A 26,463-nucleotide genomic window follows, 5' to 3' on the forward strand; every position below is an offset into this window, starting at 1 on the left:
AGGTTGGAAATTTTGTTACTAATTTCATCAAACTCAAATCTCACCAAATTTCTTTCCAGTTTTCTCGTAAATTCTATATAGCCCAGTGGTTCCGTGATACAACTCTGGAAACAGAAAAAGCAATGAAATCACAAAAAGATGAAGAATCATCTGAAGGAACACATCACGCAAAGGAAGTTGAGACAACTGGTCAAATTATGCATCGAGCTGAAAATCGGAAAAAGTTTCTTAGAAGCATTATCAAAACCACACCTTCTCAGTTCAGCACATTAAAGTAAGATGCAAAGAGAAAACATCTTTACTTTTTCAGTTATCTCTTTGATATCTATTTACCTACTTTTCAAAAAAATTAAATAAATTAAAATTTAATGACTTTTTGTTGCAGGATGAACTCTGATACTGTGGACTATGATGATGCTTGTTTGATTGTTCGATACTTGGCCTCTATGAGGCCGTTTGCCCAGAGCTTTGATATTTATTTGACACAGGTAAACTGGACCAGAATTCCTTATACAATGAAATTGATTTTTCTAATTCTGGTTATTTGTGTTTGAGTATGATGTCTATTCATTGTTGAGAACAGATATTTTAAAAAATCATGAAAGTAACATTTGTTTCTGTGTTCCATATTTGTTAAAATATCTTTGTTCTGCATGCCTTTTACCTATTGATTCTTGTTTTACAGATAAATGGATATGTATCTGTATGGTACAGGTAGAGTGATGGTATATAGGTAGAGTGATTGGTGTTATAAAAATATTCAATTCCAAGTTATTATTTAAATGATACTAAATATCGTTGATTAAAGTTACAGATAGGAAGGTTTCAGTGGGGCTACAGGTTCTTGCAGATGAAGCATAGCAATAAAAAACAGGTTTAATTGAGAATGCCAGGATAAAGGAAAGTCCCTAAAGCATAGAATGCCTTACCATGTTTTAAGTTAAAGCTTTGGATCAGTAAGATAACAGATCTTTTACTCACTTATATAAAAATTAAAGGAAAGTGAATATGATATTTATTTTAATTGTTTTGCATGTTTTCTTTCTATATTTTGTTAAATGTTATGTGTTCTAAAATTGATGAAAATGTCAATATTTGCTTGGCAGATCCTTCGAGTTCTTGGTGAAAATGCAATTGCCGTTCGAACAAAAGCCATGAAGTGTTTATCTGAGGTTGTTGCTGTAGACCCCAGTATTCTAGCAAGGGTAAAGAGGAGCACAGATGATTCTTTTTATCTGAGTTTTCTATTCAAATTAAAATATTAGCTCTACTTAGTATAAATTACATTTTCTTTATTTTTCTTTAGCTGGATATGCAGCGAGGAGTTCATGGACGATTGATGGATAACTCCACTAGTGTCAGAGAAGCAGCAGTAGAATTACTAGGTCGATTTGTCCTTTGTCGACCTCAGCTTGCTGAGCAGTATTATGATATGCTGATTGAAAGAATATTGGTATGTTTGTTATGTCATTTTTATTGTAATTTATGAGTATAATTTTGCCTTCCTAATGTCACTTTTTAAAAATGTTAAGCTAGAAATGTAGATATCAATTATGTATTTATATTACCTAATCTGTAAACTATAGCAACTTTCTAAAGAAGGACATATTTCAAGAGGAGGGCTGCTCAGTATTGTAAAACAAATCATTGGCAAAAATTGGATTCCTTTTTCCAGTTACTCTTGCCTTTTGATTATGCCAGTTTACAATGAGTAAATGATAGGCGCTACATGGCATAGTTAAATATTTTGGACAGGAATCTAGAGTAATTATATATGTATGTATATAAACAGGAAGAATTGTTTCAGTGAGAACTAGGTATAGAACTTTGGTGTCTGACAGTATTTTTGGCCGTTATGTATATTTGCATGTTTCCTTAAAGCTGAATTATGACAAGCTCAGATACCTGCAAGTTAAACAAGAAAGTCATTTGAGTCTTAAGACCAAACTTAAGAAACACTATTCTAAGATATTCTTTTCTTCTATGTCATTGAATTCTCTGGCCCTGAAGTATTTCCCTGGAAAATGAAAGGAAACATTGGCATTACAAAATATCTGTAGAATTTTCATACCACCCACTGCGGACATATTGACTTCTTCTGTAACTCAACAGAGATGCATTAGGTACAGGATTAGATATTTCTGAAATGACAAGAGTTTATTTTATCACCTTTAGCCCAGTATTAGAATACAGTGGGACTGAGAGTTACAGATAATTTCATCTTCAACTAGCATAAAATCTTGATGGAAACAAAGAATTTTAAGGAAAGAGTGGAAGAATTTTTTCCATTTTAGTGCCTCACTCTTTTCAAGAGTGAAGGACAAACTCCTCAGGATTTTCAGGTATAATGAACTCTGACAGTGTCTACCTTAGTATCCTAAAATATTTTCACAATTGCTAAATTGCATAATGGAAATAATTTTACACAATAGGTGTTCAATGCTTTTTATTTATTTTAAAAATGCTTTAATTCTGAAAATTTGTAAAGTTAAAGAAAAATAGTACAATGAACACCCAAGTATCCACCACAATATTTCACCTCTATTTTTTATATATATATAAATTTATTTATTTATTTTTGGTTGCGTTGGGTCTTCGTTGCTATGCACAGGCTTTCTCTAGTTGTGGCAAGCGGGGGCTACTTTTCATTGTGGTGCACGGGCTTCTCATTGTGGTGGCTTCTCTTGTTGCAGAGCATGGGCTCCAGGCACACGGGCTTCAGTAGTTGTGGCACACGGGCTCGGTAGTTGTGGCTCGTGGGCTTTAGAGCACAGGCTCAGTAGTTGTGGCACACGGGCTTAGTTGCTCCGCAGCATGTGGGATCTTACTGGACCAGGGCTTGAACTTGTGTCCCTTGCTTTGGCAAGTGGATTCTTAACCAGTGCACCACCTGGGAAGTCCCTTATCTCTATTTTATTTAGAGTATTCTCTAGCTCTTTTTTACACACATCCACCATGACATTGACTAATTTAAAAAGGCCAAGCCAGAGACTTCCCTGGTAGTCCAGCGGTTAAGACTTTGCCTTCCAATGCAGGGGTGCAAGTTCCATCCCTGATCAGGGAGCTAAGATCCCACATGCCTTGGGGCCAAAAAACCAAAAGATAAAACAGAAACAATATTGTAACAAATTCAATAAGGAATTTAGAAATGCTCCACATCAAAAAGTCTTTTAAAAAAAGGAAAATATCATTGAAAAATAAATAAATAAGTAATAAAATGGCCAAGCCAGTATTGTTATTTCCTCATGGTTTTGTTTCATTTAGTCTGTTCCTTTGTTTCTTATATTTACTATAAATCATAATATAATGACAATGGTTTGAAAGAGTTAGGTTAAACATTTTTGTTAAATATACTTCATATGCTGTTTAAGCGCCACTGTCCTAAAAGTTTCATGTTTGTTATCCCATTTAATTTTGGCAAGCTTATTATACTCTAGTCTTGTGTTCAGTGCTATTTTATATTTTTCCATGTATTAGATATTATATTTTAAAAGCAAAGACAGTGTAATAAAATAACTTAAATTTATAGTAACACTAATAAAAGAGCATATAAAAAGGAAATATATAGACCATGTTTATCATGTTAATAAATAGTGTATATACTGCTTGTTGGTATTTTCTGATTTCATTTTATCAAATTTCACACACCTAAGCATTTCAATTTTGCTGACGTTTAAAATACCTTTCTATTCCTAGGATACTGGTATCAGTGTCAGAAAAAGGGTAATAAAGATTCTAAGAGACATCTGTATTGAACAACCAACATTTCCAAAAATTACAGAAATGTGTGTAAAAATGATTCGCAGAGTGAATGATGAAGAGGGCATTAAGGTAGGATAAAAATGTTGACTACTTTAAATTTCATTTCTTAATTAATGTTTTAAATAATTGAAATGTTTATTTTATATAAATTTTGTTAATTTACATATATATAAACTTTACAAGTGAATCATCATTTTAGATTATAAATTCAAGAAAAAGACATACTTAGGTATTTTTATTTCTAGATCTTGCATTAATTAATAAAATCTGATCTTACCCAACCAATTTAGCAATTATAATATTTAATATCATTGTAGAGATTGCATTGTATATAGGAAGTTTATTATCAAATTTAGTTTATTTTGATTTTCAAATGGTATGTGCTTGGTTTTCTAAATTAGTAAATACTTTGTTGAAAGTTTAATCCTGAGTTCATTAGTGAATTTACGTGTATATGATTGTCCCTATATTTCTTTTTGGGTTTTTTTTCTTTTGTTTTTTAACAACTTCTCCCCCAAAAGTAGAAAAAATGTGTTTTTAGTTTGATTAAAAGCATTTGAATGTGTACTCTTCAGAAGTTCTATACTAGGCATCGTATTACCCATTTAAAATCATTGCCAAGTTGAAAAAGATTATAATTTTTGTAAGTTAATTGCTGATTTAAAAAAAAAAACTGAGGATGTCATACCAGTAGTTTCTGGTAATTTGTGTTTTGTTTAGTTATTTATAGGTTTTTTTTTTTTAATAGTTTTGTTTTGGGCTTTAATGAGAATTGGGGGTTAAGAATTTTGCCACATTCGTTGTAGTTACTTAGTTTGAAATTTTTCTTTCTTCTAGAAATTAGTAAATGAAACATTCCAGAAACTCTGGTTTACTCCAACTCCACACAATGACAAAGAAGCAATGACAAGGAAAATTTTAAATATCACTGATGTGGTAAGAAGGACTGGAACAAGGGTGGTCCCTGTGGATACAAACCTCATTGAGGTCTGCCTTGTCTTACAAAGGGAGAGACAATGACAAGATATTTGGTTATTCTCTACTACATCCCTTCCTTTATATTTCTGGATGTACTCAAGGGATGCAAGTAAGATGAGAGTGTTGTTTTCACCTAGCCCCACTTTTTGGCATCCACTGAGTTAAGCACTGATATTAAAATTCTCCAGATTCTTCCAGTGATTGAAAACTGAAAGGGAAAGGAGAAGTGGATAAAAAGATAACAATAACCCATGGATGGCAACCTGAAATGAGATAGTAATTTCTACCTTTTTCAGAAAACATGAATTAAGATTAGTTTCATTATGTTTAATTATATACATAAGCTACAATTTTTCTTGACACAGAATACTGTTCATGTTTTGAACATAAGAAATTTTATATTATGGATTACATGATCAACTCTATAGTTTCACTATTGTCTTTAAATCTTCCATCTAGAAGGAAAATAAGAAGCAAACATTTCCATTTTTATTGTTTTTAGACCTTACAGATTTTTCTGATAGTGTGTGATTCAATAATACCGTTCAGAATGTATACCATTTTAAAAATTTCAATACATTGAACTAATTTCTTGAATGTCTTCTAAGATATTTTTAGAATAAAGTTCTTTAACATGGTAAATTATTGGCTCACTGAAAAAATAGTTTACTCTAAAAATAATTTTTTTAATTTAGAACTTTGGATATTTATATACTTGAGGCTACAGCATAGCAAAAGTATATTTTAAAGTAAATTTCTAACTTTGATAGTTTCACCATATTTCTCCCCTTAGGTTGCAGCATGCAGAGATACTGGCTATGACTGGTTTGAGCAACTTCTTCAAAACGTGAGTTTTTGTAGAGTTTATGATTTAAAAGAAGTTTTTCAGTTATTTTTTAAGTATATACTTTGTGGTAGGGAAAATTTGTTTCAATATATTAGGCTGAATGTTTTGGTTAGTATCCCTGTTTAATGAATTGTTCAATTGCTTGCTACAAGTAAGTTTTCTAAATCACTAATATTGATATTCTGTCTTCCCATCCTTCTAGATAATTTTTTTATCCCTTTAATATAGATGATAGACATGAGATCTATAAATAGGTATATAGATTGCATTAAATATATATTTACATTATTTGACATGTTATAAAATACATAGAATTTCCTATAGTAGTGCAGGATTAAACCACAATTAGTGTTCTTTAAAAATTTTATAAATTGAAATATGAATTTTTTTTATTTAAGAATTTTCAAATAGAAGTACCCATCACCCAGCTTCAAAAATTGTTAGCACTTTCCTAATATCTTATTTATCTCTATCCCTCCCCCATCTTTTTTTTTCTTTAATTTTTTTTTTTTGGCTGTAATACTTATAAAGAAAATCCCATACTTTGTATCATTTCACCCATAAATACTTTAGTATTGATCTCTAACAGAAATGACTTTTAAAAAAATAACCAGAATATCTTTATCATCTATATCTAAATAAATATTAATAAAATTATTTCCTAATATCTAATACCTAGTCGATGTTCACATTTCCCTGATTGTCTCAAAAATGTATTTTTATAGTTGGTTTGCGGTTGCTTTGGTTGACATGGCTGTTAAGTCTCAGTCTATAATAGTCAACCCTTCACTCCTTTTTTCATGCCACTTACATGTTTTCCTGTAGAGTGTCCCACATTCTGGATTTCATAGACCTCTTCTTTCTGGTGTCATTTAAGTTGTTCCTGTGTCCACCATTTTTTTTTGTAAAATCTTAAGTTAGATCTAGAGGTTTACTAATACTGAAGTTCAGTTTTAGGAGTATAGACAGAAATACTTCACAGGCAATGCTAAATATTATTGCCTCACATCAAGAGGCACATAATGTTTGGTTGTTACATTTTCAGTGATTTTCATTGCCTGGTACGTCTATTATACAGTCTTTCAGGACTGGTTTTAAAAGATCACTACCTAGATTCATTATTTTCATTAGAAGTTGCAAAATACTGATTTTTTTTCTAGTTATTTTATTTATTCCATATTAATTAGCAAGGATTCTTCTTTAAAGAGGAATTTTGTCCTAATATTTGGCTACTGTAAAATATAGTTTGTACAGGAAGGGCAGGGGAAATACTTTATTCTTTTCCATTACTTAATCAAGTTTCAGAATAATGAGTTTTCCTGTCAGTATCAGTGTGAACTAAAAGATTTTTGTATCTTTGTATTTTAATTTATTGCAATCATAATTCTTTTTGAAGCTCAAATTGTCCCGTCTTTGCCCAGTGTTAGTTCCTTCAAATCGATCTTGTATCTTTTTGGTATAACCTCATTACTCTTTTGTAGCCTGATTACTTTCTGCCTCTACAAGATGCCCCAGACTCAACTTATACATTTTCTGTCCCAAACCTGAAATCAACCATTTTTCCAAAGAGCCCTGAATCCCTTTGGTGGGAATAATCTGGGTGCTGTGGATGTTCATTGCTAACGGGTTATCATAGCTTTGGGCCTTCTCAGAGGATAGAGCTAAAAGATACATATTTCTTAGAAAGAAAAAAATAAATCAAGAATTTATATTGATATTTTTAATTCAAATTTAAGATTATGAGATTCTGCTTCTTTGATTTTATTATTTCCTTTAGGCTAAAAATCTTATTTCCAAGGAAGTGGGCATAATTTCCTATTTGCTTTGCCCTACTATATTAACAGTAAGATTACTGGATACAGTTTAAGATTTTTTTTGCATTTCTTTTTATCTGTAGCTCACTAAACATATACCATTGAAAGTCTATCATGAAGTAATTTTTTCTGTTCGATTATGTCAACAATTTACTGTTAAGTCTATTTGTTTACTTTTTTATTTTTAATAATACTTTTAGTAATAAAACTGTATTTAGCAATATTTTTAACAATCAGTCAAAATTATTTTATTGAGGCATAACTTACATGCAAAAATATTCACCAATTTTAGGTGTACATTTTGATTAACTTTAATAATTATTTACAGTGATGTAAAGACTATCACTCTTAAAAGCTTCCTTGTGCCTCTTTGTAGTTGATCCTCTCCCCTTGGTCCTTGGAAAACACTGATTCATTTTTTGTCACTACAGTTGTCCCTTTTGTAGAATTTCATATCAATAGAATCATACAACATGTAGTCTTTTGTGTTTGACTTCTTTTAACTAGCAGAATGTTGCTGGTGTATTAATGTATTATTCCTTTTTATTGCTGAGTAGTGTCAGTAGTATGGATGTATAATAATTTCTTTATTCACAAATTTATGGACTTTTGGGTTGTTTTCAGTTTGGACTATTATGAATAATCCTGCTATGAATATTTGTGTGCAAGTTTTTGCGGGGATAGGTGTTTTCATTTCTCTTGGGTAAATTCCTGTGATCGTAATTCTTGGGTCATGTGGTGAGTGAGAAACTGCCAAGCTGTTTTTCCAAAATGGCTGAACCATTTTGCATTTCCACCAGCAATGTTCCAGTTGCTCCACATCCTCACCAGTACTTGGTATTGTCATTCTTTTTAACTTCAGCCCTCTGGTAGTATGTAGTAATATATTGCTTTTAAAAAATTTTTAAGATGCCTTTTTTAAGCATCCTCATGATGTTTTTGCCTCTGTTATCCAGTCTGTAATGTCTTGGACTCTCTTCATCAATCATCTTCCATTTTATAATTTTACATGATATATTTGACATCCTTTCCCTCCTAAGTCAAATAGTTAGCTCTACATTATAGAGCCTTATGACTGTCTTAGTTATATTTATGTCAGCCATTCCAAAGGGGACATAATAATTCCTAGAAAGCTCTACAACAGCGTTTCATGTGATAATTGTAATAAATGTTTAAGTAAGAATTAAGTATAGCTATCAGAAATGTCATTAGTTAGTATTAATAAAAAGAATCTAAGATAATATCCCTATGTGTTATTAGCAAGTTGGAAGTAGAAAAGAGAACACTAGATTTATAACCTCTTAGCAGTAGTTTTATATTCTTTATATCTTTACTCTCTAGTCCTCTTTTAGTTCATTGCTTTCCGTTGCTCCCTATTCATTGCTTTCCTACTTTAGTTTCTGCCAACAATTTAGTTTACCAAAATGACATTGTGACTTTCTGATACAGTCATTAGACTAGCAGAGTTTAGTTTAATGAAATAAAGAAAACTAAAAAATATTTATATAAATACATCTGATGGGGATATAACCACTCTTAGCAGTTGTAACAACACTGTGCATAAATTTTAAGAGAAGCTGGGAAGGATACAAAGGGACTACTGGAATTGTTTGAAATTCTTGAATCAAAAATAATTAGCACTCTTACTGTTTCCACATGGATTCATGTACACACATTCCATTCTGTCCAATTTCAGATACTTCTCATTATTATTTTTATGTTGGGTCGGCTTCGTATAGATCAGTGATTCCCAATTCACGGAATATGATTTCCTAGGGAAACTTGAAGTACTACATGAAACAGCTTCATATTTACACAGGCATCAAACTCTGTCCACTAACTACATATACACATTTTGTAAATGTATGGAAATTCAATTCCCTTATAACCTAATGAATTCATAGCTTTTTTGTGATTTTTTTCAGTAGTATTTGAAAGAAAAAGTTCTATCATGAAAGTCCTTGCATTTTTTTTTTTATTTCTAAAAAGTAGTTCAATTAATTTAAACCACTGTCATAGCCTATGGTGGGTACAGAGAATTAATTTCACAGAGCCACTCATTGTCATCGCTTATGGACTAAGACTACAGCCTTCTTTTAGCTCACAAGAAAATGCAGGCAATGAAAAAACTTGAATAAACTATATTTCATCTGTTCCTGGCCTTTGTAGTCCAAAACAAGATCTCCTTCTTGAAGTTTACAATCAGATACCCTTATTGCCATCAATCAGTGAATGAATAGAGAAACCGATATATCCATACGATTTGATAGTGCTCCACATCATAAAGGAACAGACTGCTGATACATACAGCAACATAGACCGTTAATGAACACACCGCAGAATGAAGGAAGCTTTACACGGAGGATTACATACTCTGATTCCATTTATATGAAGTTCGAGGAGAGGCAAAACTAATCTGTATTGGAAAAAATCAGAGGAGTGATTGCAGGGGGCCAGGGACTGACTCAGAAGGGACATGTATTAGTCATGTTTCTCCAGAGAAACAGAACCAACAAGATACTGAGAAAGGGAGACAGAGAAAAGATTTATTATAAGGAATTGGCTTATGTGATTATGGAGGCTCTTAAATCCCACAGTCTGCTGTCTGTAAACTGGAGACCCAGAGAAGCCCCTAGTACGTAGTTTAGTCTGTGTCCTAAGGCCTGAACCACGGAAGCTGATAGTGTAAATCCCAGTCCAAGTGTGGGAGGAGACCAGTGTCCCAGCTCAAGTACTCAGAGAATGGTTGGATTCTCTCTTCCTCTGCCTTCTGTTCTGTTCAGCCCCACCCACATTGGAGAGGGCAATCTCCTTTGCTGAGTCCACAATTCAAATGCTAATATCATTTAGAACCACCTTTACTCACCAACAGGTCCAGTAATAATGTTTAACCAGATAACTGGGCATCCATCCCTTGGCCCAGTCAAGTTAACACTTAGAATTAACCATCACAGTTCTACCCTTTGTTAACTTGGCACCCATATACATCTCCTTAAACCATACTAGATCTCCAAATAAAGACAATAACAAGGTCATGATTCTACCTAACCTGATAACAACTATCATGCATGTAACCAAAAATGCACTAACCCCTTCCCCAGAAGAAGTCCTTGAGTGATGTTTACTCTTCTTGATATCCCATAATTTAAGTACTGTGATGTCAGATTAACAACATTTAAATACTATGATAATGAGGTCAGTACACTTTATGTTACGTGATAAAGGAATAAGGGGGGGGGGGAAGAAAGATATTTTCTCACTTTCCCTCTCGATCTCTCTCTCCCTTTCCCTCTCCCCCACCTCTGTACACACAACACACACGCACACACACACACGCACACACAAATGTATTCATGAAAAAATAAGTAGGAAATACTCATGGCAATTAAAGTCCTTATTTCTATAACTGGTAATGTGATCACAGCTGGTATAATACTAAGAGATGGCCTAAGGGATCTCTTGTATTCCAGACATACTCTTCCGTACCTCCATTATAGAGTAGTACTCCAGTTTCTTCTTGGTAGTCAGGATCAATCACTCCATCCAGAACCCTAACTCCCTTCTTTGTTGTTGATTCGGAAGCATGAGGAGCACACAGTAGTTGGGTGACAGTACTAACTTTCAGTTCAGTGAGATTATGGTTGTGTCTCCTGGTAGAAGCATTCCCTCTCTAGAACCTCTCTCTAAGCCAGCAGAGCATAACGTAGCCGGAACAGAAGCAAAAATTTTGCTAATGGGTCACTAGGGGTAATAGTGAGTGATGCCCCTCAAATTTCCACCTCTTGATTCCTGGACTAATCCTGGCTATGGACTAAACAGCACCATGTATCGGTGCTGATTCAGAGCATAAGAGCCTGCTGGAGAATCTTGCCTGAGCCATTGCAAGATATTGCCACCTATCTGATGCTGTAACTGAATCTTTAAAGGGACATTCCACATTCTATCAAGTCAGCTGTTTCAGAATGGTCGGGAACATGAGCATGGGCTCGTTGCTGCACTTCTTTTGCTGTGAAGGGAGTTTCTTGATCAAAAGCAATGCTGTTTGGAGTACCATTATGGTAGATAAGGTATTCTGTAAGTCCACAGGAGATAGTTTTGGCAGAAGCATTGCATGCAGGAAAGGCAAATCTGTATCCAGAGTGTCTATTCCAGTAAGAACAAAATGCTGCCCCTTCCAAGATGGAGGCAGTCCAGTGTAATCAACCCGCCACCAGGTAGCTGGCTGATCACCACAGGGAATCATTCCATATGAGGGACTCAGTGTTGGTCTCTACTGCTGGCAGGTTGGGCACTCAGTGGTAGCCATAGCCAGTGTGGCCTTGGTGAGTAGAAGTCCATGTTGCTGAGCCTATACATGGCCTCCATCTCTGCCACCATGGATAGTTTGTTCATGAGCCCAGTGGGTGATGACAGGAGTGGCTGGGGAAAGAGGCTGATATCCTCAGAGAAGGTATCTGCAGAACAGGTCATCCTATCCACTTGATTTTTAAAATCCTCTTCTGCTGAGGTCACCCTTTGGTGAACATTCATGTGGGATATAAATATTTTCATGGATTTTGCCCATTCAGAGATGTCTCCACATGCCTCTTGCCCAGATTTCCTTATCACCTGCTTTTCAATCATGTTCCTTCCAAGTCTCTGACCATCCAGCCAAACCATTGGCCATGACCCATGAATCAGTATATAATCACACATCTGGTCATTTCTCCTTCCAAGCAAAGTGAACAACCAGATGCACAGCTTCAAGTTCTGCCCAGTGGGAAAATTTCTCTTCACCGCTGTCCTTCAGGGATATCCCAGAAAGGAGCTGTATTGCTACAACTGTCCACTTTTGGGTGGTACCTGCATATTGTGCAGACCCATCTATAAACCAGGCCCAAGTCTTCTCTTCCTCTGTCAGCTGACCCTAGGGTCTTCCCCATGGTCAGCTGAGGCCATAGGTGCAAGCTGGGAGAGAGAAGGTAGTGTAGCAGAAGTGGGAACCACAGGCATTTAGGCCGTTTTTTCATGTGCCCTTCAGCCTGCTCTGACCTAATCGTGTATATACCACTTACATTTGATGATAGAGTACTGCTTTTCACACCCAACTTTATGGCTTGGTGAGTCAGAAAACACCCAGTTCATGACAGCTCGGAATGCATGATAATTTGGTGGCCCATGGCTAGGCATTCAGTATCTACTGAGGCCCAGTAGCATGCCAAGAGCTATTTCTATGGAGGATGACAAGGCTTTGCTCCAAAATCCTAAGGGCCTGTACTGCAGGTCACCTACGGGGGCTTGCCAAAGACTCCAAACAGCATCCCTGTCTTCCGTTAACCCTTCAAGCACCACTGGGTCTGCTAGATCGTATGGCCCAAGTGGCAAAGCAACTTGCACAGCAGCCTGGACCTACTCCAGAGCCTTTTCTTTTGTTCTGGGCCCCACTCAACACTGGCAGCTTCTTAGGTCACTCAGTAAATGGGCCAGAATAATATACCCAAATGAGGAATTTGTTGCCTCCAAAATTCAAAGAAACCCACTAGGTGTTGAGTCATTTTTTTGGTTATAGGAGGGACCAGATGCAACATCTTATTCTTTACTTTACAGTGAATATCTCAACATACCCCATACCACTAAGCCCCCAGGAATTTCTTTGAAGTAAAAGACCTCCAAATTTTTGTTGGATTTATTTCCCACACTTTGACACACGCATCTTACCAATAAGTCTAGTGTAGTTGCTACTTTTTGCTTACTACGTACAATCAACATAATGTCATCAATGTGATGGGCCAGTGTGATATCTTGTTGAAGGGAAAGGTAATCAAGAACATGCAAACTAATTTATAATGTATGGCTGGAGAGCTAATATACCCCTGAGACAGGGCAGTGCAGTGTATTGCCGGCCTTGCCAGCTAAAAGCAAACTGCTTCTGGTGGGCCTTTGACAAGGGTGAGAAAAAGGCATCTGCTAGATCAGTAGCTGCACACCAGATCCCAGGGGATGTGTTAATTTGCTTAAGCACTGATACGTCATCTGGTGCAGCAGCTGCAATGGAGTCCCAACCTGGTTAAGCTTATGCTGATTCACTGTCATTCTCTAGGATCCATCTGTCTTCTGCACAGGCCAGTTAGGCAAGTTGAATAAGGATGTGGTCGGAATCACAACCCCTGTATCTTTCAAGTCTTTGGCGGTAGCACTAATCTCAGCAGTCCCTCCAGTGATACAGTATTGTTTTTGATTTACTATTTTCCTAGGTAGAAGCAGTCCTAGTGGCTTCCAGTTGGCCTTTCCCACCACAGTAGCCCTCACTCCATTGATCAAAGAACCAGCGTGGGGATTCTGTGAGCCTGTGAATAAATATGTTCTAATTTTGCATTCTGGAACTGGTGAAATAACCAGAGGATGGGTTTGGGGACCCACTGGACTCACTGTGAAACAGACCTGAGCTATACCTTCATTGATCATCTGACCTCCATAAGCTCCTACTCTGATTGGTGGGCCACAGTGATGTTTTGGGTCTCCTGGAATTAGTGTCAGTTCAGAGCCAGTGTCTGGTAATCCCCAAAACGTCTAATAATTTTTTTCCCCCAATGCACAGTTAACCTGGTAAAAGACTATAGGTTCCTTTGGGGAAGGTTGGAGAAAGGATTCACAGTATAAATTTTCAGTAGTGCATGGAACTCCTTCCTCAAGAGGATTCTTCGAAGAATGCTGTGGATTGAATGTTTGTGTCTCTCCAAAATACATAATGTTGAAGCTTAATCCCCGGTGTGATGGTATTAGGAGATGGGGCCTTTCAAGGATAATTAGGTCATGAGGGTGGGGCCCTCATGAATCAGATTAGTGTCCTTCTAAGAAGAGACATGAGAGAAATTACCTCTCTGCTCTCTGCTGTGTGAGGATACAACAAGAAGACAGCCATCTGCAGGCTAGGAAGAGGATCTTCACCAGAAACCAACCATATGTTGATCTTGCACTTCCCAACCTTCAGAACTATGAGAAATAAATTCTGTTGTTTAATCCACATAGTCTGTGGTATTTGTTAAAGCAGCCCATACTAAGAAATTGGTATCAATAAGTGGGGTGCTGCTGAAATAAATACCTAAAAATGTGGAAGTGACTTTGGAGTTGGGTAGTTGGTAGACACCAGAAGATTTTTGAGGTGCATACTAGAAAAAAACTGATATTGCTTTGAAGACATTTAAAGGCAATTCTGATGAGGGCTCAGAAAGAAAAGAGAAGAGCTATAGGGAAAGCTTCCATCTCTTTAAAGCATATATATAATCATGTACAGAATGTTGGTAGAAATATGGATGGTTAAAAGCCATTCTGATGAGGTCTCAGATGCAAATAAGGAACATGCTATCAGTCAACAGAGAAAAGTGAGTCTTTGTTATAACGTGACAAAGAACTTGGCTAAACTGTGTTTCTCTTCTAGTGTTTTGTGAAAGGTGGACCTTCAAGTGATGAAATTGAATGTTTAGCTGAGGAGATTTCTAAGCAAAGTGTTGAAGGTGCAGCTTGATTTCTCCTGCCTGAGTTTATAGTCAAATACTGTCTCTGTCTCCATCAGCCAGTGAATGGGTTAAAAAAAACCTGATGTATCCATACAACTTAATAGTGCACCATATCATAAAGGAACAAACTATTGATACATACAGCAACATAGGTAAATAATAAAAACATGCAGAATGAAAGAAGCCGTACACAGAAGAGTACATATTATGATTCCACTTATATGAAGCTCTAGGAGAGGCTAAACTAATCTATATTGGAAAAAAATCAGAAGAGTGGTTGCAGGGGGCCAGGGATTGACTGGAAAGGAACATGAGGGGACTTTCAGGGGTGATGGTAATAATCTATATCAGTGGTTCTAAAAGTTATCAAGATTACCTGTGACTTGTTAGAAGTGAAGTTCTAAGGCTTTACCCCAGACTTAATTAATCCATAACTCTGAAGTAGGGGCCCACCTAAACAAAGTCTGCAGATGATCCTGATATAAGTTAAAGATGGAGAAAGACTGTCCTTTATCTTGATAGGGAGTTTGACTTATATAGGTGAATACACTTAACAAAACCGGGCAACTATACACTGAAGATTTGTACGTATTTCATGTAAATTTTATCTCAAAAGGAAAAAAGAGGAAATACACTGATGTCTGCAGCTTACTTTGAAATGCATCAAAAAGATGGATAGAGATTTGTATATGTTTACATACACATATGCACACATATATACATATATCTATGCATGCATATCATGGGGCTGGTTTAACATCACACGTGTGTATGATTTAACATTAAACAAAAAATAATCATGTCAGGATACAGGAGAAATCATTGTTAAAATTTAATACCCTTGAATGATAACTTCTAGTAAAACTAGGAATAAAATCTGACAGAGAATAAACTATAAAACCTAAAATGAAAATCATGCAAAATGGAAAGATATTAAAAGATCTCATCAAAATCAAGAACGAAAAGTATTCATCAAACATGTCAAAGTGATTTAAAAATGTATATGGAAAAGTAAAGAGCTGAAAATAATTGTCACTTCTGAAAATGCAGGGACACTGATATGCCTTAACAAATATCAGGACTTATTTTTAGAGATACAGTAATTAAGGTAGCATGGATTTTTCAATAAATGAGACTGGGCCAAGTGGCTATCCATAAGGGTTTTTTTTTTTTTTTAATCAACTCAGCAGTCAATTCCATATAGATTAAAGGAAATCTTTAAAACTTACAGAAGAAAGTATATGTGTGAATATATTTTTGACCTTTCTTAGGGAAGAATTTCTTAAGTCACAAAAGCCATTAACCTGGAAAGATTGATAAATTTCACTGCCTTAAAATGAGGAACATTTATGAATCAAGAAAACACAAGTCACAAACTGGGAAAGATATTTGATACACATATAACTAACAAAGGATCATTGTTAAAAATATGTAAAGAACTCCTGTCCTGCAAACCAGTATAAGGCAGGAGTCCTGGTAGGAAAACAGGAGAAAGTCATGAATAGGCAGTTCATAGAGGAGATAGCACACATGGCCTATAAGGTATTCAGCCTCATAGTAATATAGGACATACAAATCAAGACCACATTTTACACCCATTTGATTGGCAAAAGTTGAAGTTAGGTGATAACAAATGACAGAGAAAAGATGGATTAAATAGCATCTCTTAAACACTGGTGCTGAGAAAATATTACAACAAAAGTTTTTAAATTTAGCATTATTTCATAAAGTTGAACATTCATATATCCTATGACCCAGTAATTCCACGCCAAGGTATATACCCAAGAGAATCTTGCATATGTGCACCAGGAGACAAGAATGTTCGTTATGCCGCTAAAATTTTAATTAACCTATCTTCAGAAGAATGGATAAATGAATTGCAGTATAGACATAAAACGGCCTGTCGTATAGCAGTGAAAATGAATAAAGTAGTTTCATGCAACAACCTGGATTACAGTTAGTGACATGTTGAGTGAAAAAGGCACATCCCAGAAGACTACATCCAGTATGATACCTTTCAGAAAGTTGAAAATCCAGCAAAACTATAAACAATATTTAACTTAGACAGTTTTTTTTAAGCAAAGAAATGGTAAAATTCCTGATAAGTGGTACCTTGAAAGTTAGACAGGAAGATGGGATAAAAGAAGGAGTACATTGGAAAATATAAGTTATTGGAAATATTCTTGAGTTAGGTTCATAGTACATCTTTATATTTATAAGTAAATACATTAAAAGGGCACATACCAGTATTGGCAATGTCGTGAACTAAAATTTATGATTAATACTTTTATGTATACTTGATGTCTTGGAGAGCAGAAAGAAAAAACAGGCGAGGAGATTGTTTTCTACTCCTGCCTGAAAAAGACCAGGGTAGCATATAATTTTAATAGCTGCTTAAGGTTGAGTTATAGAGCAGGACAAGGAGAATTTGCTGTTCAGAGTTGTAACTGGGTAAATTGAAGTTCTCTTGCTTTGATTTATTTCTTTAAATTGGAGGGAGCAGGGGAAATGTGTGTGATATGTTATTCTGATTGCTATCAGTTTTAATCATCCACGCATATTGTAGTGAAAGTTTAAACTTGTGCTGTCCCATACTAGCCACACGTTTTTTCATTTAAATTAACTTGAATTTTTATTTACCTTTAATTCCTCAGTTATACTATCCACATTTCAAGTGTTTTGTAGCTGCATGTGGCTTGTAGCAGCAATAATGGGCAGCACAGATATAGAACATACCCATCATTGTAGAAAGTTACATTGGACAGCACTGGAACTCTTGACAGAAATTAAACATTTCAATTTCTTTAATAGCCCCAGAATTGTATTAGCTGTTCTTTATTAACAAAACAGATATACCTTAGATGACTTTACCATTGACCTCTGATTATTATGAAAGATTGGATTGGTTTTATTTTTTGGCTATAGTTAGATTGATCTCTTTTCCTCATATCATTTTTTCTAACATTGTTTATTAATAACTTGGTAAAGATAACACAGGGAAGAAATCCAGCCTTGTGTTTTATAATTGCGAATTGTAAGGTGCAATTCAGATGTAGTTACAATAATTTTAAAAATGTAATTAACCCATAATATACTTTTTTGAGACATCAAAGAACTTGAAATAATAAGGAATGGAATTCTCATTCTTTAAAATCATTCAACTAACATTGAGTGGTACTCTTAAGGGAAGGTCACCGTTCTCATTTCTCTCATATTCTACCTTAGGTCCTACACATAGCAATTTAAATAACTTCATACTAAAATTGTTTGAAAGTATCTATAAATTACTGGTTTATAAGATATTTTAAAATATTTGTTACATATTTTTGTTTATTAATTTGCATTTTCAGTATTAAATTGTTAATAACCAGTTGAAAAGCTTATTACTTATGGACACATTAAATGCGTTTATATTATTATTGTCTAATGAATAATTATACTGGGATTTTTTTTTTTTTTTTATATATACACATATATAGTTGTTGAAGTCCGAAGAGGATTCCTCATATAAACCTGTGAAGAAAGCTTGTACTCAACTTGTTGATAACCTAGTTGAGCACATTCTTAAATATGAGGAATCTCTAGCTGGTAAGACATTTTATATATTGGTCGTTAAGTTGATTTTATAAGATACTTTAAAATACTTTGGGCACATTTCTCATTTTTGCCTCTAGCTCTGCTTAGCCTAATAATTAACTACTTCACTTTTAAATGAAATCTGTTTTTTGTTTGGTGTTGAATCCTAGGTTATATTGTTATGGTTGAGTAATATTATCTAGAGCAGTACAGTAAAAGCATAGGACTTATCTCTTCCACATATCTTTCAATAGCACATAATTTTAGATGTCATAATGAACAGGAATTAAAGTAAGTCCAGGGGCTAATATGTATTTAGCCAAATGCACTCATCCAAAAACTTCAATATCTTTTAAATTATATAAAATTTTCTATCAAAATGAAATTGTTTTAATTATTATAAAAATGTTTTTAAAAGATTTGCAGTATATACCTAATATCATTTATAATTATTATATAAAATGTGCTTAATCTTGACCTAGAAAGCTGTTAATATTTTTTTAATTGAGAAACTCCTTAAATATTTAATATTTTATATTATTTATCACACTATCAGTCACAAAATTGAAGTTAATGAAAATATAAATAATTATATAAAACTATAAAAGTCATAATTGATATCTATTGCTTAAAAGCACACAAGACTAACATTATTTCCCATCCCCTAATGTACGTTAATGAGGAACAATAGTCAGCCTCAGTCAGTTTTCAGAATTGGGGGCCAGTTGCCTCTATACAGAGGTATCATTTATGGTAAAATTGTTGATATTCTTTATATTTTTATTGCAGTTTTTTTTCTTTAATTTTTTTTTTCATTTTCCATGTTTACCTCTTTTTCTTTGTATATTTTGTTGTTTCCCCTACTTTTCCCTATCCTAGATTTTAAGGGTGATACTGTTGTCACTTAATGTTAAAAAGTTTCTAATCTCCTCTAAAAACTCCTGAGAACCAAGAAACATTTTATCTCCTAACTAGCAACATTTTCCTCTCACCTGAACAGCATTTTGTTTACTTTTCTAATACAGCACTGGTCCACCTTCTTATCATTCCTGTCTTCTAATATTCTTCTACCACAGCAGCATCTCTTTTTTTCCCCAATACCCTTAAACACAGTATCACCTCAGCTAAATTGTCTTTGTCCTCCTTTGCTAATTTTCTTTCCCATACTCATTTCCATCCAGTTTTAGATATAATCAACACCATGTTTATTCTGAAAATTCCATCTCTAAACTTCCCAACTTTCATTCTACTTTTTAACTTCAGTCCTACTCCCCTCAGTGTAAAACTTGCCTTCCCCAGTGCAGCCTCTTTGTCCTTTATCCTTAATATATGTAATACTATATAACAAAGAGAAAATGAAATGCAGGAAGTCTAGCATCATAAGAAATGCTAATCTGTTGTATTCAGGCATGTACTGAATCTATTCAGGGGATAGTATTGAGTAATTTAAATAATATTCTGTATAATTTCCACTGCCTTGTCATACTTTAGTGTCTTATTTCTCTGTTTGTTTTTCCAGACTCTGACAATAAAGGTGTGAATTCTGGAAGATTGGTAGCTTGCATAACCACTTTGTTCTTATTCAGCAAAATAAGACCCCAGCTCATGGTTAAACATGCCATGACTATGCAACCATATCTTACCACTAAATGTAGTGTAAGTATTAGAGCTGTCCTATTTTTCTCTTATATAAACCATGTAGTAAATATTTTAAATTTAGAATTCACATTGTGTCATCCACATTGTCACTGATAGATGACAGTCATTTTCACTGACAGATCAACTGGGTTATGTACTCAAATGTATGTTCTAATATTTGTGGCAAGTTATCTACAAACATCATTTTTCTGAGGTATTATAAATAAAGTTCAAGTCCCATTTCTTTGTGAACTCCTCAAGCTAAATCCTCAGTAATGCTTAATAAACGTTGTAATTATTGTTAGGACTTAAAAGGTGAATGAGACAGAGTTCCTGTCACTGAGAAATTTACTGTCTTTTGGATTCTGATTTTGCTTTTCATTTGTCATTTTTGATATATTTTATTTATTTTTATAACATATCAATATATTGAATATGGAAGACATAGGATCATCAGAGATGCTAGGCTGTTATGTTAAGTTAATATTACACATACTATGTTTTCCTAAAATCAAATGTGAAGATTAAATATTGCTTCAGTAAGATAATCTAGCAACTTAACATGACAGCGTGGTGAGTTAAGTGGCTTATTATAACACTAAATTTTAAAATACTCTAAAAACCTATAAATGTAAATAGTTTTTTACTTACTATGTTCCCAGTGTTCCTAAGGAGCTAATTTGAACTGTTTACTAAATTTGTTTTCTTGCCACGGTCAGGTTTTTTTGGCGATCTAAATAAACAACTTCTAGGTGAAAACCTTCAGGATGTCCTGACAAATTTTAAAGACTGAGGAAAGTACCAGAAGATAAATGCATTAAAAACAACATATAAAACAACATATAGGGCTTCCCTGGTGGCGCAGTGGTTAAGAATCCACCTGCCAATGTAGGGGACATGGGTTCGAGCCCTGGTCTGGGAAGATCCCACATGCCGCGGAGCAACTAAGCCCGTGCGCCACAACTACTGAGCCTGAGCTCTAGAGCCCGCGAGCCACAACTACTGAGCCTGCGTGCCTAGAGCCCGTGCTTCGCAACAAGAGAAGCCACTGCAATGAGAAGCCCACACATCGCAGTGAAGAGTAGCCCCTGCTAGCCACAACTAAAGAAAGCTCGTGCGCAGCAGCGAAGACCCAATGCAGTCAAAAATAAAATTAAATAAATAAATTTATTTTTAAAAAAAACCAATATATAGTACTTCTGAAAACAACATTTAAGACAACATTTAATTCTACCTTTAAGGCTTAGATCTTGGTGTTAGATCCAGAAATAAACTGATTAATAGGTAATCTGTGGCTAATAATAATAGATAATATTTATTGAGCGCAGTGCCAAACACTGTGAAGAATTTTACATACATTATCTCATTTACATTGTGAAGTCGGTACCGTTATTATCTCAGTTTTACAGATAAGGAAACGAAAGCTTAGAGAATATAACTAACTTGCCCAGTGTCACACAGCTAACAAGTCCCAAAACTAGAATTCAACACCATGGCTTGCCTCTAGAATCTGAACTATAATGGAACCTTTATAAATTGTCCTCATTTCAGTCAATATTTTTTTAAAGCAAGGTTACTTTGAAAACGTTTTGTATAATTTGTTATGCATATATACATATTTTTATATATACACCAATATAATGTTTTATATATAAATAAGGCCATCTCATAAATATAATAGACACATTTTAAAATTTTTTTTTGTTTTTTATATCCTACCCCCATCTTTATTCCTCCTCTTCTCAAGATAAGCAATCTGGAATATCCTTGCCACTTTATCCATGTTTCTATAATTGTAGGCACACATAGACAAATATACAAATGGTTGACCACATTTTTAAAAAATCAGGTCATGTTATATACATATCTGTTAGGCATTTTTACTAATCTCAAAACAACTGATATATGTTTAATTCATCCTTTTGAATGGCTACATATTATTCATCTTATGGACGTCCTGTGATTTATTTAACCATTTCCCATCTTGGCAGGTATTTATTTGCATTGTTTCCTATTGATAGCCACTACAAACAATTCCTTAATAATCATTCCTATTCATATACTTTTAAATACTGGTGCTTTTTTTCCTTTGGGATAGATTCTGAAGAATTAACTTCCCAGATTGAAGGAATTTTTTTTAGTTTTGGTTTTGGTTTTGAATAGATCTTTCCAGATTGCTGGTGGACATGTTTCACAGCCTCTTTGGAAACCAGTAAATGACAATCTGCGTCATTTTTGTACTCTTTGCCAGTCTAACAGGTGTAAAAGAATATAGTTCATTGTTGCTTCAGTTTCCCTTCCCTGATTTCTAAGAAGGTTGAGCATCTTTTTTATGATATTAACCGATTGGACTTGATTTTCTGTGATTTGACTGTTCTTATCATTTGCCCATTTTACCTTTGAATTGTGGACCTCTTTTTGAAAAGTCTTTAAATGTTTGAGATACTGAACTATCTTATGTATATTCATTTCAAATATTTCTTACATTCTACAGCTCTTTTCGTTCATGATTTACGTCTTCATTTAAATTTTCCTTCTAGAATTTAAGATACTTCATTTACTTGATTTTTCAAGCCAGTTACGTTTCAAAAATTTTTTACTACATATTTTTAAGTAAAATTTCGGCAGTGATTATCAAATGAATTTATCTTACTTGACAAAAACTAATTTATCCCTACACCCACTTTAACTCATCCCCTGTTGCTTAAAGGAGGTGGAAGTGGGAGATGGCAGGGAACGATAGGACATCTATGCTACTTAGAAAAAAAAATATTCATCTTAGCCTATTTTTTTATTTAATCCTGTGTGTATCCTGAAAGGAAGGATGAATGTAAGGTCAGAAAGTTTTTAACCAGTGAGGTAATAATAAGCTCAAAGAGTTCAAAATGAGTGTCAAAAACCTGTTGCTAAGAGTAAGGACTGAGGGACTTCCCTGGTGGTCCAGTGGTAAAGAATCTGCCTTACAATGCAGGGGATGCGGGTTCAGTCCCTGGTCAGGGAACTAATATCCCACATTGCCACAGGGCAACTAAGCCCACGTGCCACAACTACTGAGCCTGCGTGCCACAAACTACAGAGCCCACACGCCACAACTACAGAGCCCACGCACCCTGGAATCTGCGCGCCACAACTCGAGAAGAGAAAACCCGCACACTACAACTAGAGAGAAGCCCGCGCACCGCAATGAAAGATCCTGCCTGCCTCAACGAAGATCCTGCATGCCACAACTAAGACCCGATGCAGCCAAAAATAAATAAATAATAAATCTTTAAAAAAAAAAAAAAAGAATAAGGAATGATAACTTGGCTAGATAAAAAAACATATGTTAAAACCTTAGTCAAGAAAGAAAGAGGAAGGAAGGAAGGGAGAGAAGAGGAAAGGAAAGGAAAGAAAGAACTAGTAACTTTAGTTGCCTATGGGCAAGGACACCACTGGGTGACTGGAGGACGGGTAGGAAAGAGACTTTTTACTGTAAATCCTTTAATACCTTTTTTTTTTAAATCACTAGCTTTTACTTTATTTATTTATTTTTAAGATGTTTTATTTGGCCGTGCCGCCTGGCACGTGGGATCTTAGTTCCCCGACTAGGGATCAAACCCACGCCCCCTGCAGTGAAGTGCAGAGTCTTAACCACTGGACCGCTAGGGAAGTCCCCTTTGTTTTTTGGTTTTTTCATTTCTTAATGTTCTACCTATTTTTTAAACCGCTTAGTTTGTAATCAGCTTTAAAACTTTTAAAATTAAGAAAAATTGTACTATAATATTCTAAGTTTTAAAATAAAGGAGCCTTATACCTAGTTCTGGGATTCCACATTTTCATCTATCATGAGAAGGGTTAACACAGGGCTTCTCAACCTCAGCACTGTTGACATTTAGGGCCAGATTATTCTTTGTTGTCAAGAGCTATTCTGAGCATTGTAGGATTTTTGGCAGTACCCTTGGCCTCAATCCACCAGATGCCAGTAGCACCCCCGTGCCCCTGTTGTGACAACCAAAAGTGTCTCCATATGTTGCCAAATATCCATTGGGGGGCAAAGTCACCCTCAGCTGAGAACTACTGAGTTAACATACCCTAGTTTGAAAAATACTAATCTTGAAAACGATACCAGTCTTGGTAAAATACTCTGTTAAACACTATTGTTCAGAATTGACAGTGCATTTTAGGAAGAAAAAGAGTAACTGTAGCATTGTGAATAAGTGACCCAAAGATCACGTGGTAAGTTAGTGACAGAGCTAGAATCCAGGTTCCTGTCACTATCTGCTTTTCTTCCCTTCATTCTTTAAAGAAGTTCTTTTCTAATAATGTTTTTTTTTTTTGAAAAAAAGCTTTATATAAATATACATATATATATAAATAATACCAAACCTCCCAACTACATAAAGCTGTATATAGTTTGTTTTCAGATTTTGTTATTCATAAAGCACTAATTTTATCCTTGTAGACACAAAATGATTTCATGGTTATCTGCAATGTTGCAAAAATCCTAGAGCTGGTTGTACCACTGATGGAGCATCCAAGTGAAACTTTCCTTGCCACTATTGAAGAAGATCTGATGAAGCTCATCATCAAATATGGCATGACTGTAAGCATTCACTTTACCATCTCTGTGTTGATCAGTACATAATTCACAAATGATAACTTAATCTTGTGTTTTTACCTTTGTCTTTAACTTTTGTCTAAACAGTAACATTTTCTCTCTTTTAGGTAGTGCAACATTGTGTAAGCTGTCTTGGGGCAGTTGTAAATAAAGTGACACAAAATTTTAAATTTGTGTGGGCCTGTTTCAATAGATACTATGGTAAGTTCAGTGCCTGGGCTTTAAAATTATTCTGCTAGATCCTGCAGTGTATACAGTTCCTTTTTAACACATCGGATAAAAGGTAGTATCAAGGGAATTATAAGAGGTGTGATTGTCCTCTCCGGTCCACTCTCAGAAGCAATATTTTCTGGTATCTTTTATATTCCCTTAATAACCCAGTATGATTACTTCAGAAATTTGTCTCCTCATAAGGAAATGTTGGTAAGTTTTTTGCCTACTATGTAAAATAAAATTTAAATATTTTTTTCTTACATTAATTCTTTTAGGCTCAATGGAATGCCCTTATATTTCTAGACGTTTAATACTTAGAACCGTTAGTAAAATTTAATTTTAATTTATTAGCAGTAATTGTCTGAACACAACAATTTAAGGATAGAGGGTTTGTTATAAATAAATATTACTTATTTTATTAGGTGCCATTTCAAAATTAAAAAGTCAGCACCAAGAGGACCCAAATAACACTTCACTGCTAACAAACAAACCAGCACTTCTTAGATCCCTTTTCACGGTTGGAGCACTATGTCGGCATTTTGATTTTGATCTGGAAGATTTTAAAGGCAACAGTAAGGTAAAGATCCTAATATTTATTATTTAGTATGCTTTAAAAACAGAACTGTGTGACCCTGGGCATTGAAAATGACTATAATGACTCGGGATGAAGGCGGCATTAGGGTAGTCTGGTTTAATTCTGAAACAGTGCTACTCAAAACATGGCCCTCAGACTGGCTTCTGATCCATGAACTGTTTGTTACCGGTCCTAATAAGATAAGTTTACACAAGTTATATCAGCTTTGTGTTAGTAGGCACACTGTTTATGTCAGCAGCAGTTCATTTTTTTAACATTCTCAATGAATGCCACTGTTCTAAAATTCATGGATTTATAAATGTATTGGTGAATTATTCTTTAGTAAAGTTCACATGTGGAAGTTCTCATTGTTTGCTTTTAGGTATTTTTTTCCTTTATAGTTGAAAACCGATCTAAGTTAACTCTTCCTTATATACTTTAACATGGTTTTTTTCCCCCTTAGGTTAACATAAAGGATAAGGTACTTGAACTATTGATGTATTTTACAAAGCATTCAGATGAAGAAGTACAAACAAAAGCTATCATTGGTCTAGGTAAGATAAGTCTAAATTTCTTCATATTTTTAAGTTGTTTGAGAGGTTGAGCAAATTTTAAAATGTTGTGAATTTAAACTGGTGAGTTATTTAAGTATGTTTTTGTTTAAAGTAGGATCTGATATCTCGAATATAAGTCTGGGGATTAAAACAACTGGGTTCCATTATTGGTTCATCCAGTGACTTCCTGGGTGACTTTGAGCAAGTCATGTAACTTCTATTTGTCAGTTTCCTCATTAGTAAAATAGAGATGACAATACATTCTTCTACCCCTAATTCATAGGGTTTCATAAAAACATTCATTAAAATACTTTAATAAAGAAAGGTGATATAGAAGAATTTGTGCTGTTGCGTATTTTTTAAATTGTTCTTTTTCTTTGCAAAGTTTTGTCATTATATGTGTCTGCCTCTTCT

At 34.6% G+C, this 26,463-nt stretch overlaps 1 protein-coding gene across 4 annotated transcripts in view; it reads left to right on the forward strand.

The window, feature by feature from the left end:
- The window catches only part of NIPBL (NIPBL cohesin loading factor), a 199,184-nt gene that overhangs the window by 150,953 nt on the left and 21,768 nt on the right, over nt 1-26,463 (forward strand). For all 4 annotated transcript variants that reach the window (XM_068535241.1, XM_068535244.1, XM_068535242.1 and 1 more), the window contains 13 exons: nt 60-274; nt 386-488; nt 1,107-1,205; nt 1,307-1,453; nt 3,697-3,831; nt 4,600-4,698; nt 5,534-5,587; nt 18,377-18,485; nt 19,993-20,129; nt 24,553-24,693; nt 24,816-24,909; nt 25,344-25,498; nt 25,959-26,049. In XM_068535241.1, coding sequence (XP_068391342.1) covers nt 60-274; nt 386-488; nt 1,107-1,205; nt 1,307-1,453; nt 3,697-3,831; nt 4,600-4,698; nt 5,534-5,587; nt 18,377-18,485; nt 19,993-20,129; nt 24,553-24,693; nt 24,816-24,909; nt 25,344-25,498; nt 25,959-26,049 — 1,579 coding nt within the window. The remainder of the gene's footprint in view (nt 1-59; nt 275-385; nt 489-1,106; nt 1,206-1,306; nt 1,454-3,696; nt 3,832-4,599; nt 4,699-5,533; nt 5,588-18,376; nt 18,486-19,992; nt 20,130-24,552; nt 24,694-24,815; nt 24,910-25,343; nt 25,499-25,958; nt 26,050-26,463) is intronic.

The sequence above is a fragment of the Eschrichtius robustus genome, chromosome 2, assembly GCF_028021215.1.
Source record: "Eschrichtius robustus isolate mEscRob2 chromosome 2, mEscRob2.pri, whole genome shotgun sequence".
Classification (NCBI taxonomy): Eukaryota; Metazoa; Chordata; class Mammalia; order Artiodactyla; family Eschrichtiidae; genus Eschrichtius; species Eschrichtius robustus.